This window comes from Aythya ferina (genome assembly GCF_964211825.1).
Source record: "Aythya ferina genome assembly, chromosome: 2".
Lineage (NCBI taxonomy): Eukaryota > Metazoa > Chordata > Aves > Anseriformes > Anatidae > Aythya > Aythya ferina.
In genome coordinates this window covers 19,477,968-19,490,936 of record NC_140297.1, presented here as the reverse complement: position 1 = coordinate 19,490,936, position 12,969 = coordinate 19,477,968, and the positions used below count along the sequence as shown (strand labels likewise).

Here is a 12,969-nt window from a genome sequence, read left to right as displayed (position 1 = left end):
AATTGCTGGGTGAAGGCATTTTGTCTAAATTTGTTTTAATATATATGTATATGGTACAGTACTAACTTCATTAAAATTTAACAGGTACTTTAATATTTCCAATAAATTGTGGAGAATGCCTCCTCTTTAATGGCCTGCAAATAGGTGCATTTTATTAGAGGCTTCTAAGGGTATTATTTTTTTTCAGCAGAAGGAACTTTTCCGACATAAAATATGAACAGCCCAGAACACTTTTCAGTTTGTGCTTTGCTTTGGTCGAACTTCGTGTGTGTTCATCACCCATCAGTTATACATTTGTGAGGGTGTTTATTCTATATGGATATTGTTTCATGTTTGTACGGGAAAATTGTAGTTAAACATTTCATTGTCTCCAGTCTGCAAAAGAAGCACAATTCTATTGCTTTGTCTTGCTTATAGTCATTAAATCATTACTTTTGCATATAAATTGCTGTTATTTGTCCTGCTTGTTTTTATAGACCAGGTGATTGCAAATCCTCCACAAGGTTATTGCTTATTGATGTATAATGTCTTGTTAAACAAGAGTTGATATTTTTTCCTGTAGTAAACATGTACAGTTCAATTTCAACAGTAAAAACTTCAGTTTTATATACACGAATAACTTTCATTTATAGTTGATCAAAGAAATAAACAAATAAAAGGGATAATTCATTGAAAAATAGCAAACGAGCTGTGTTGATAATGTGGTATTACAGGGGAAACGTTCTCGGTGCCACTCTTTCTGGGGGCATAAAAAGATTTTTAATGGACAGAACAGCACCGTACGAAAATAGCAGCAACAAAATTGCCTAGAAATCGCCTCGATTTGTTTTGGGTGCCGACCTAGGAAACCTTTGCTGTTCTTTATTTGACCTCGGATTACTCCGAGTAAAGGGGGTGTCCTCGCTTTCCAGCCAGCCCCTCGTTTCGCGTCCTTTGTGCCCGAGTTTAGCCCCTGGCGAAGCTCAGAGGGCATTTTTCCCGTAATTTCTGTGCTGGCAAACCCCGTGCTCTGCCTTCCTCCTCAAAGCACCCTGCAACCAAAGACGTTTCAATGCAAAGCTTCCTCTCCGTGCGACCGGGTGTGTGTCTTGGCGTGAATCCTCAACCCCAGGAGTTAATTTCTCGGTGCTCTTTGACTTAATTCGCACCGAGACCGACACCGAGCCCAAGCCGAAGGGCTGTGCGCTCGCACACTGCTCCGAAGGGCTGAAAACCACCCCTTGGAGCCTTTAAACGCAACTTCTTCTGCTCTTTGCGAGGTGTCCGTGCAGCACAAGGCGCTGAAGCAGGAGGTGGATGATCCCCTCCGAGGTTTATTAAGCTCTTGCAGCTCTTTCGTCTTTTCCCGGTCCGCCTGGAAAAAGAACAAACGTCTCCGCTATCTCCCTGCCGGGCTGCAGAAGCCGCCGAGGATGCTCGTGGCACCCCGTGAAAGTAATTTTGGGTGAGCTGCCGGCCCTGGGCAGCTGGAACTGCGGTGCCGGGCAGGTCCGGGAGGCGATGCCCGGCGGGCTGAGGATGCTCTGCTGGCTCCCCGCTTCCACCGCCTTTCTCATCGCAGCTATACAGAGAACGGGATTTTTAAGAAATGCCTGTCAGTCCCCGCAGTTTGAAAAGAAATCCCGGCTATCCACGTGCCAGAGGGATCTTTTCGCCACCCGACATTGCGTTTGCGGGATTTGGGATGGAAGCCGAAGTGTGCTGCGTTTTTAGGAGCCTGTTCCACAGTCCGGCTGGACAAACGCAGGGGCAGGCGCGGTGCGTGCCCGCTGCAAAGCGAGGTTTTTCCGTGGTCGCCCATCCAAAATTTCCTGCCGGCTCCGGCTGCCTGCAGCCCCGGCCGGATCGGGGGCAGCGCTCCCGGCGGTGCTGCCCCGGGAAGGAGAGGGATTAGGAGCGCAAGGAGCTCCCAGGCTTTAGCAGAAGACGGGCAGGAACGGGAGGGAGGCACACAAAATTCTGCAAGAGAGAAAGAGGAGGAGCATGAGGAGCTCGCTCCGCCGAGCCGTTAGTCCCGGAGCACCAAGTTGTGGCTCGGAGAGACCTCTACGGAGCAGGCCGGTACCGGGCCGATGTGCCCGAAAATGCGGGCGGGGAGGGGGCTGCTCCTGCCCTGCTGCCGGGGGGCCCGGCCGGCCCCGGGGGAGCTGCGGGCAACCTCGCCTTGAGAAGTCCTCCCCCGTTTCTTTCTTTTTTTGTTGTTCTTTCTTTCTTCTTTATTTTTTTTTTTCCTTCTTTGCTAATGAATGGGGGCTCGGAAGCCCGAGGGAAGGGACAAAGAAAGCGGCAGGCGTCCTTCCAGGCGGAAAACCGTTTTCCTCCCCTTTCCCCCGCAGCCGTCGAGGCCGTGCCGGTGGCCGCCCTCCTCCGCCCAGGACATCGCCCGCTCCGCATGGGACGGCCAAAGCGCTGCCGAAACGCGTCCTGCCGGGAATGGGGGGCTGACACCGGGGCGAGGACCCCGTCCTTCCCCCCGACCCTCTCCGAGCATCCTTTTCTCCTTCACCTCGCCCCCGGCTCTCCCGTCCCGTCTCCCCGCCGCCGGGGAGCCCTGCTATTCCCTTCTCCGCATCTCTGGCGGACGGCTCGGCTCCCGGCGCTCGGCAGCTCCTGCAGTTCCGATCTTTGCCACCACAGCGGTTCGCGAGGACCGGGGCTCTCCCCGCCTCGGCCCCGCTTCCCGGCCCGGCCCCGGTCGGGAGGCCGCAGGCAGGTACCGCGGCGGGGCGCGGGTGGCCGCGGTGCCGGCGAGCACCTTGCGCCCTCCCGACTTTCATACGGCGAAATTGGGAGCCTGTGTTTACCCAGCGAAGTGTTTCCTGTTTCCGCTGTTAATTTTTAACGTTCTCGCTTCTCCTCTGGGTCCTCGAAACGGATTTCCTTTATTTTACTCTAAACAGTTTCTTTTTTATTTTATTTTTTTTTTCATCTTTTCTGCCTACCTCCTAGGATGAGAAAGCCTTTGGGCTGCCCGGCCCCGAGCTGCTGCCCTGCTCCGGGGCCGGCTTTGTGCCTGCGGGGAGCTCCCCGAGCCCCGCGCCCCGCTCCCCGCCGGGACAAAAGCAAAACCCTGGCAGAGCGGGACAAACCCTCGGCCCCTGCGCTTTCGGGGACGGGATATCGGCGCTAATTACCCCGCGCTAATTACAGAAGGAGCAGCCACACGGGAAGGACGCGCAGCCCCCGGGGAGCCCCAGCCCGGCCCCGCCGCCCCGGGGCAGGAGGAGGCTGCGGGCACCTCCCGGGGGCTGCGCGCTGCCTCCGAGCCCCGCGGCCGCGCAACTTGCGCGCAAAGCCGCCGAGCCACCGCGCAGCGCCCCGCTCCGCCCCGCCGGGACGAGGCTGCCCGGACCGGGGGGAGCTCACCGGGGACCCCCCCCGCCGCTCCGCCCCGCCGCGGATCGGGCCCCCCGGGCCCCCCCGGCCGCCCCCCGCGCCGCCGCCCGGGCAGAGGCCATCTTGCGCCTGCGCAGCTCCCGCCTGGAGCCCGCGGAACTTCCCCGCCCGCCGCCCGGTTCGGACGGGAGCGGTGCCGGGACCCCCCCGGGACCCCCCCCGGGACCCCCGCGGCTCCCGGAGCCGGGGCCGTGCCGCCAGGCGGAGAGCCCCGGACGGGCTTTGCGGGTCCCGTGCCGCCGTCCTGCCCCGCGTCGCCCCGAGGCCGGCCGGTGCCAGCCCTCCTCCGGGAGCCGCGGGGCTCCGGGGGCTTCCCGGGGAGGGGGCTCGGCGGTCATTTGGCGCTGGCGTCCTCGCGGCACGCAGCTCGGTGTCGCGGAGACAAAGGGCTGCGTGCTTCAGCCCAGCGCCGGGGCGGCGGGGGATGCGCACCGGGAGCGGCCGGGTCGGGCCTCTCCGGCGGCGGGGGGACGCTTCCCGGCTAACCGGGACCCCCGACGGCCGCCCCCTCGGTGAGGGAGGTCGAGGCCGGGAGACGCCGCCCCGGGAGCCGGGGCTGAACGCGGAGCTCCCGGGCGGCTCTGCCCGCACGGGCGTTTCTCGCTCCTCCCTCGGCATGTGCCGGGGATGCTCCAGCGGTGCCGCCTCGACGAGGAGCTGGGAGTGTGTGTGTGTGGGGGGGTGGAGACGGCGTCGTGCGGAAGGTCCCGAGGCTGCCGGAAAGGGGTGGACGTAGGGGAAAAAAAAAAAAAAAAGGATGGAAAAAATAAGAATGGAAAAAAATAAGAATGGAGAAAATAAGAATGGAGAAAATAAGAATGGAAAAAAATAAGAATGGAAAAATAAGAATGGAAAAAATAAAAATGGAAAAAATAAAAAATGATAATAATAAAAAGGAAAAATCAGGAAAGAAAATAAGAAAGGACACAGCAAGAGAAGAAAACACCCTGGACAGCCCCGCATACTCAAGCCCAAAAACTCGTCTAGGAAATGCGGGGCAAAAAAAAAAAAAAAAACACAATACAAATTCAGGCAGAAGGGTGCTGCGAGGCGCTGCCTTGCCACGGGCAGGGTGCGGGGGCGCGGAACCTGCGCGCGTCCTGCGCCGCCGGCAGCCGTCGGGCCGCAGCCGGGCTGCGCGGGGCGCGGAGCGGGACCCGCAAAGCTGCGGGGCCGCCTCCCCCGGTGCGGGACGGCTGCGGGGCACCCCGGCTGGCCGCGCCGGGGCGGAGGGAGAGCGGCCGCGGCCGGAGCCCCGGGGACCACCGCGCCCCGAGGCCTCGCTGGCAGCGGCGAGGGCCGGCAGAGGCGAGGCTGGCGCCGAGAGGGATGGATGGCTACGAGGCTGCCATTTTGTCTCTTTTTAGCGGGTTGCCTTTCCCCTCCGCCGGAGAACCGGGGCTCTGCGGAGCCCCCCCTCGGCCCCGCCGCTCCCCGCGGGGAGGCTCCCGGCCCCGGCGGCCTCCCCAGCCCCGGCGGCCTCCCCGGCCGCAGGCTCCCGTCGCCACCTCGGCGCTAGGTGCTCGGGGTTTGCAGGCTGTTCAGCTGATTTGTTGCTAATAGCAACCACACGACAGCGATTCGCAGCCTTTCCTGCTGCCGGTGCCTCTCCTTACACCTCCGGCCGCGGCTCGGGATGCAGCCGGGAGGCTCCGCGCTCCCTCCCGGGCGAGGACGGGGCAAGGAGGACGGGGCGGGCGAAATGGGGTTTGCCAAATCCAGCCTCCCCTCCCCTCCTTCAGCTCGGCTCGGCTCGGCTCGGCTCGGCTCGGCTCGCATTGTCTGGGCGCATTGTTGGGAGCTGCCAGCGGCACGGGTGGGTGCAGCGCTCGCCTTGCTGCCTATGGAGATGCGGGCAGCGCCCAGCGCCGAGCCAGAGCGCACCCTCCCCCGGAGCAACAGACACAAAGGAAGACCTCGTTCCTTTCAGCTGCCCAGAATAAATTAAGCTCCGGCTTTCAGTTTTGGACCGTCCCAAAAATATTTGTTATTTTTTTTCTCTCTCTCTCTCTCTCTTTTTTTTTTTTTTTTTCTTTAATGGTACTGCACAAGCGCCGGCGGTTCCGCAGGAAACCAGAGGTGCAACCATCTGCGTGTGGTAAAAAAAGGCTCAGCCCCAACCAGCTGATATTTCCTGGTCCCATCCTGCAAGCCAACCCGAAATATTTTTGTCCTTTCCCAGTTTCTTTCTCCCTTTACGATTTTTTCTCCTGCCTTTGCCCAGCGCGGTGGCGACGCGCTGATCCCCACCAGCCAAACCCGCGCCGGGGCAAATGCCAGCTCCAGTGCTAGCGTCGTCCTCTTCGGTGAATAAAAAGGAGAATTCCCTTATCTAGTGGGTCTGAAGAGCCCCGACGTCTCTGCCTTGCCCCCCCAGAACTAGTTTGCTCGCTAGGAAGGTCCCGCAAATGAACGCCGATGCCCGAAGCCCGGAGCGGGGTCCCCGCAGCACCGCGGGACCCGAAGGCACCGTGCGGGGAGCAGGGAGGGGACCCCGCGGCCACGCTAAAGCCAAGCGGTGGCACAGCCAACCCTGAACCGGCAAATGAAGCCATCCAGCCCAGCGATTCGAATATTTTACCTTTATATCTCAGACTGGGGTCTACCCCTGTTATCCGTAGGTGCTCAGGACGACACCCCGAGCTCAGCACGCCTTCGTGGGAGCACTTGATCATCGTACCTCCCCTCCGCTCGAGAACCTTTCCACGCGTAACCCCTCGCCCCCCCCCCCCCCGCTTTCCGAAAGCCCAGCGCTCCGACCTCGGAGCCCCGGGGGAAACCCGAGGGGCGGGCGCGTTGCCTTCCCACCGAGCACACCCGGGCGGGCGAGCGGGGGCTGAAACCCTCACTTTTACCACCCCCGGCCCCGTGCTGAGAGCCTCCAGCAGCAGCAGCAGCACGCCCAAACGCTTCGCCCGGTGTTTCCCGAGCGGCACCCGGCGGACGCCCCGTCGGGGCAGGGCGGGCGCGGAGGGGGTCCCACAGCCGCCAAGACGTGGGGTGAGCCAGGGGAGGGGCGGGGACCCCTCGCCCCTCGGTGTCAAGCCTCCCCCTTCACGCCCTCGCGGTGGAAAAGCGGTGAAATCCCTCTTTTCGGGAAATAAAGAGGCCGTCGGGGGGCGGCGGGCTCGGCTTCAGCCCCCGACGTGCCCCGCAGCGCCTCGGCAGACTCGCGTGGGGGCCGGCCTCTCCCACGAGTGGGGCCCAGACACTTGTTGCTTCGCGGCTCGGCAAGCCCTTGGGGAGACCCTCGGCACCCCTCAGCCCCCAGAACCCCCGTGAATAGCTCTGCCCTTCCCCGGCTTTGGGAAAATGATTTTTCCCCGCGTGGGTAATACTGGCCGCATTTCCCAGCGAACCAAAGGCTGGGATTAAAGCGCGCCCAGCAGCGAGCGAGCACACGTTTATTTGGATAACTGCTCCCCGATCCCCTACCCTCCTGTTTGTTTTTTAAGCCGACGTGTGGAGGAACACGACCGGCCGAAGGATCCGGCTCTGCTGCTGCTGAGCACCCCAGCAGCGTGCAGTGCGCTCTCCCCACTACGTCATTTCCATCAATGATTTTCCGTCCTCGGTACTTTTTTTTTTTTTTTTTTTTTTTTTTTTGCGAGAAGAGGTGACATTTCCGTAGACCGCATTTGCATGGTGTTTATCCCTCATTATTATTATTAACCACGCCAGCAGCCTCCCGGTATCAAGCAACGAAATGTCGCAGCGAGTTTTGGAGGTGCTCCGGGTGCGTGTGCTTTCTCTGCTTACCCGAGCATCGGGCTTAATTAGGCAGATAAATCAATTTATCTGAAATCGACACATCTGTTTTTTTTTTTTTTTTTTTTTTTTTTTTCCTAAACTCTGGAAGCAATTCATCACCGTTTGTTTATTTATTTTATTTTATTTTTTTATTTAACTTAAGAACAGAAATAAGTATAAAGAAATGTGTTTAACAGCTGTTCCCCTCTCAAGTACACATGGTGATAATTTCCCAAAATATTTTCTGTGACAAACGACCTTCTCCCCGATCTGATTTAATTTGTCTCATTTATTTGAGAAGAGCACCGCATCGCCTTTTTTGTTTGTTTGCTCAAAGAGTGATTTTTTTTTTTTTCGCATTAAATCCTCCTGGAAACACGTGGCTCATTTCGGTGTACAACCTTCTTCACTCTTTTTTTTTTTTTTTTTTTTTTTTTTTTTTCAGCTGAGCAAAAATGGGGATTATTTACGCAAACCGGACCGATTTCTCAGACTTCTGCAAAGTTTTACAACGCGGCTGAAGTCACGGCTCCCTTTCGGCTTTAAGCCCAAACTTTGCCCTGCCTGTCGAATGCCTCCGCACACGGCGAGGCGCCAGGTTCGGGCGATTCGCAGCTCTGCACAACAAAATTCCAGCCCGTGAAATCAGGAGGACGCTGCGAGGCAGGGGGTGGGTACAAAAAGGGACGTTTTTCTTTGAGTCCTGCCTCTCGGTTCCCCTCGGAGCAGCCGGCTCGGGAGCGGGGCTCCCCGGGCTCTTGGTTTACCAGCACCCAGCGCCCTGGGATCGCCCGCAAAAGAGAGCGGAGCGGGGTGCGGAGCCTGTCCCCATCCTCCTCCCCAGAGCCGGCGTCTCATTTTTTCCGCCTCGCCTTCCTCATCGGTTGCTCGGAGGGGCTGCAGGGTTAAATCTGCCCGGAGATGTCCCCGTGCTCTGGCCGCAGGGTTTGTACCCGGTGGCGAACCCGCAGCGGCGTGCGGGAATTGGAAGCCTGTGCCTGGGCGCTGCGGCGGAATGAGCCGCCTCTGAGCCAAAAAAAATATATATATATAAAAAAGAAAATAAAAATCAAAATCAAAGTGCTGCCGTGGTGGGTTTTCCCGCAAGCAGCGGCTGTGCCCGGCCGAGGGCTCCCCCCGCGGGGTCGGGCGGTGCCCACGCGTGTCCCCAAGGTCCCTCTCCGGGGTCCCGCGGGCTCCTGGGCGTGGGGGGGCGCGGGGTCGAGCCCTTCCCGTCCCGCAGCGCCCCCACTGCAGCCCACGAGGGGGTGCGGGGGCTGCGCGGCCCCACGCGGGGCCCCGAGTCACTCGTGGGCCGCAGCGGCTGCGGGGATCCCCCGGGGAACCGCAGTGACGGCGTGGGGGGGGGAAATAAAAAAGGCTCCGCAGCGCGGCGGTGCCTCCCCTTTTACCCTTTTCTTACTTTTTGTCCCCCGGGGGGGCGGCCCGGGGCGGCGGGAGGGCGATGGGGTCCCGCGGGTGCTGCCCTTTCCCATCCCAATCCCATCCCATCTGACCCCATACTAACCCTGTCCCCATCCCATCCCCATCCCATCCCCTTCTCATCCCATTCCATCCCCGTCCTATCCCTGCCCCCATCTCATCCTATCCCCATCCCATCACCATCCTATCCCTGTCCCCTTTCCCATCCTAATCCCAATCCCAATCCCATCCCCTTCTCCATCCTAATCCCATTCCCCATCCTATACCCATCCCCATCCTCATCCCATCCTATCCCCATCCCACCCCCATCCTATCCCCATCCCCATTCCACCAACATCCCCATCCTAATCCTATCCTCATCCCATTCCCACTCCCACCCCCATCCTATCCCATCCCCATCCCGTCCCCATCCCTTCCCCATCCCAATCCTGTCCCTATCCCAAACCCTATCCCACCCCTATCCCCATCCCATCCCCATCCCAAACCTTAACCCATCCCAAACCCCATCCCATCCCTATCCTGTTCTCATCCCACCCCCGCCCCAAACCCTATCCCATCCCCATCCCATTCCCATCCCTATCCCAAACCTTATATCACCCCCATCTCATCCTATCCCCATCCCCATCCCCATCCCCACCCCTATCCCATCCCCATCCCATCCCACCACCCCCACCCCAACCCCCTCCCCCCTATGGGGCTCCCCCCTCTCTCTCAGCCCCCCCCCCCGTCCAGGATGGGCTCGGAGCGGGGCGGGGCGGGCGCGCTGACGTCACGGGCGGCGGCGAGGCCACGCCCCCCTCTCCCTCAGCCGCGCGGCTTCCGCCCGGTTGCCATGGAGACGGGTACACAGCGCGGCCCTGCGCGGCCGCGGGGCCTCCGCCATGAGCCAGCGGCAGGTGCTGCAAGGTAGGGCCGGGACGGGGACACGGGGACACGGGGATGGGGACACCGGGACACGGGGCTCAGCCGCTCACCCGGCGCTGCCCCCCGCAGTGTTCGAGCAGTACCAGCGCGCCCGGACGCAGTTCGTGCAGGCGGTGGCCGAGCTGTCCGCCAGGCCGCAGAACGCCGAGAGCCTGAGGAGCGCAGGTACCTGGGGGGGTGTGAGAGGCCGTGGGGGGGGCCGTGAGGGGCTGTGAGGGGCCGTGGGGGGCCGTGGGGGGTTGTGAGGGGCTGTGGGGGGCCGTGGGGGGCTGTGGGGGCCCGACCCCCGCGGGCCGTGAGGGGCTGACCCCGGGTCCCCCCCCGGGCGTGCCCGCAGCCCCGCTTCTCCTCCGGCTTCTCCTCCGGTTCCCTCTATCCCAGCTCCTCGGAGGGGTTTCCGCGGTGTTCCGGGAGTTGCCGGCTCGCAGAGGACGGCGTGCACCAAAAGCAGCTGGTTCTGTGCTGCCCCTGGGAGTTGTTCAGCGATTCCTGCGTGCTCCTCGCCGGCCGCTCTGCTCGGCTCGGCTCGGCTCGGCTCGGCTCGGCTCGGCACGGGCTCGCTTCTGCCGAGCCGGGGATGCTGCGGGAGAGCGGCTGTGCCGTGCTGCTGGCGGCCCCGCTCCGATCCCCCAGGTCCCTGAGCTTAACCGAGGACAAAGAGGTGCTCCGAAGTTAATCACCTGCCAGGCACCAAGGCAGAGCGCTGTAAATCCGTAGTCGCTTTGCCATATGGTGTCCACGAGCTGATTGTGTTTTGCTACGTCCCGATTTTGTTTTCAGTGCCTGCCTCCCAGCGCTTGCGAAGCTCTTGGTCTAGCCTGAGAGACAAACAAACAACCAGAAAAAGAAAAGCAGTCGTGTAAATACTTTCGGGTGTTGTGATTGCAGCTCGCTGTTAAAATAGTTCTGCTGAAAATCGATCGCTTGCATCCTTGGTAAGGAAACGTTTGCGTGGGTTATGGGAGTGACACGCTGCCGCCAGGCCTTTTGGATTGCCTTGTGCTGCTTCTCGGTTTTGTTTGAATCTTTCAGTGAGATAATGCCACTGCTTTAATTTATACAAATCATCTCCATTTACCAAAGCGACATCTTGGCCGTAGGAACAGATTGCGTCGTATTTGTAAGAAGAGGTCCCTCTGTGGCCATTTACAGTTGTGGGTTTTGTCTGTTCGCAGACAGAGGTCCCATTCAGGCACAGTTCGTACAGTTTGGTGTTTTAAAAACGGCAAAAAACTTCTATTTTAAGAGAGCAATCAAAGTGTCAAGCTAATTTTACTTCCGTTGTATTTCATGATCTTAAAATAATTGTCTGATGCAGTCTGGTGGGTAGCTTTGCTTTAGAACCGATGTGTTGCTCGTGCAGAGGAAATAATCGTTCTGAGGCCTGAAACTATTCCGTGCACAGCCAGTGCTGGTCTGGGAGTTCACTTTGCAAGGATCAGGCTCTGGGGTCATGATGTGGAAATGTGCCTTTGTGAGCCAAGAAGGATGGTGAGCAGCAGTCCAGTGCTGAGCTGCTTCCCTCTGGGTTTTGAATAGATTTTCAGATGGTAGAAAAGAGGGGAAAGTCTGCAAATGTAGGGTTTCCTATTGCAATTAATTTGAGTGGCTGAGGCCCACAAATATTTTACCTTGTTCCCCCAACCTAAGCTTTTAAACTTAGTTATGATGATATAATTAAAATCATAACTGTTGGTTTTGACCTTTTTGGGATGTGCTAGAAACAGGTTTCAAAACCTCCCTTTAAACGAAACGCGATTAAGTGCTTTAAAAATGACTAATGCAAATATGTAGAGGCATTGCTTTGTCTAGCAGGATAACTGGCATGCCTTTTGTGGTCTTGGTCCAGCGAGCTCTGTAGCAGTGGTTTGAGAAGGAAAGATGTCTATCTACACACACATCTCCGTATAAATCCATACGTAATAGGACTGGGGGGCTGATTTCATATTCTGGCAAAGAAAGTTAATTATTCCTTAGGGAGACGGCTGTTTTAAGAAGATGCAGAAAGTCTTTGCCTGCTGTCATTTTCCATTAGCTTCAGGAGTCGGGAGCGCTTGGTGGGGTTCTCCTGTTGGATCTCAGAGGCTGTTGGGGTTCAGCCTTTTCCCAGCTGAAGCAGAAGGCAAGATTTCAGCGACTTGAATTCGAACCAAATTAAGCCCTCAAAATGTGTTGAAGTGTATTCGTGTGTTACTGGCCTTGGTTTATATTCCTGGGTAGCCAGAGTTCAGGCTGGAGACTGTGAGATATCAGTGCTCAAGGCATAAAGCATTTGGTTCTATTTGAGAAGTAATTTTGGTAAATACTTCATATCTTTTAAGTAGTAGTTTGAGATCATCTCGTTCTGCTCGGAGTTTTCTTTGGACATGAAGCTGACACTGTGCAAGATGGAAGCATGTTTAAAAAATGATTCGTCACTACGCTGCAAGCCCTGCTTTCGTGGCATGAAAGCAGGCACGGTGCTGTTGTTGCAGATGAGGAGGCAGCATCAGAGGGAACAAGTGGCCAGGGTGAGGGTGAAAGTTTCTCCTACTGGTTTGGCTGTTGAGAAATGTTGTGGCACCATTCCTGTGGTGTGCCCTCCATATAATCTGCGGGGGATGCTAGTGGGGAGGGAGCCAAGTGGAAAACCACCTCCTTCCAGTGCCTCTCTTCTGAGGCTGCTCTGTCTAACCAAGCTCTGGAGCTGCCTTTGCACTCACACCCCAGAGGTGGCTGTAACCAGGGAACCGCAAGCTGGCCCTGGGCTCCCTGGCACGCTTCCAAAGCACTGGCTCTGCCTGTACAAGAATGTCCAGGAGGTTTTGTTCCTGGGAGCTCAGCAGCTTGCTTGTGACGGGGAAATGCAAGGAATGATCAGAGAAATTCCTTTTTCGTTCCTGTTTGTTTTCAAACAGCTCTCGCTTCGTGCTGCTATGTTTTTGTTAAGGTTGTTCCTTCTGATTAAATACCTCTATGAATAATGACTGCAAGATTTTTGTTTTGAATCCTTAATTAACGGATATGTGGAAAAAAAAATCCCAAAATCCTAAACCTCTTCTGTTTGGTAAATGTAAGCACCGAACAATGACAGATGCTTCATTTATCAAGTCTCATTTCTGGAGGACACCTGACTGATGGGAGAAGCTGCTGTGACAGTAGCAGCTGTAAACATGTTCTTTAGAAGCAAATCTATCCCTCTGGCAGCTACAGCCCATGGTGTTTGGTACTGTAATGCGTCATCAAGCCCCGTATCCTCTACTAGAAACCAACTGTTTTTACTTAGAGCGGCAGGTGAGCTTGAGCCCTCTTTCTTGCACTGAGATTCAGGCAGCTTTCGGTTTTGTAGAAAGCTTAGGAGAAAATCTGAGCTGGTTCCAGGATGTTTCTGCAACTGTAGTCACCGAGAGTCTCTGTCTGCTTCCTTCATCTGACTTGGGAAGTGCAGCAGTCTGTAAATCCCCCCTTAGAAATAGG

General features: G+C 57.4%; 2 protein-coding genes across 3 annotated transcripts in view; one reads left to right on the top strand and one right to left on the bottom strand.

The window, feature by feature from the left end:
* Positions 1 to 1,448: 1,448 nt before the first annotated feature.
* Positions 1,449 to 2,794, bottom strand: LOC311432399 (uncharacterized protein). Its single transcript, XM_084510827.1, has 2 exons — positions 2,507 to 2,794; positions 1,449 to 1,959 (listed from the first exon to the last, which is right to left on the bottom strand). Exons 1-2 carry the CDS (start codon positions 2,775 to 2,777, stop codon positions 1,562 to 1,564), a joined length of 669 nt encoding a protein of 222 aa, XP_084366953.1. The 5' UTR covers positions 2,778 to 2,794; the 3' UTR covers positions 1,449 to 1,561.
* A 6,613-nt stretch (positions 2,795 to 9,407) lies between these two features.
* SPAG6 (sperm associated antigen 6) overlaps positions 9,408 to 12,969 on the top strand; it is a 35,406-nt gene continuing 31,844 nt past the window's right edge. The window contains exons 1-2 of one of the 2 annotated variants that reach the window (XM_084511184.1): positions 9,408 to 9,495; positions 9,583 to 9,678. In XM_084511184.1, coding sequence (XP_084367310.1) covers positions 9,471 to 9,495; positions 9,583 to 9,678 — 121 coding nt within the window. In that variant the 5' untranslated portion in view covers positions 9,408 to 9,470. The remainder of the gene's footprint in view (positions 9,496 to 9,582; positions 9,679 to 12,969) is intronic. The other variant, XM_084511185.1, reaches the window with a different exon arrangement.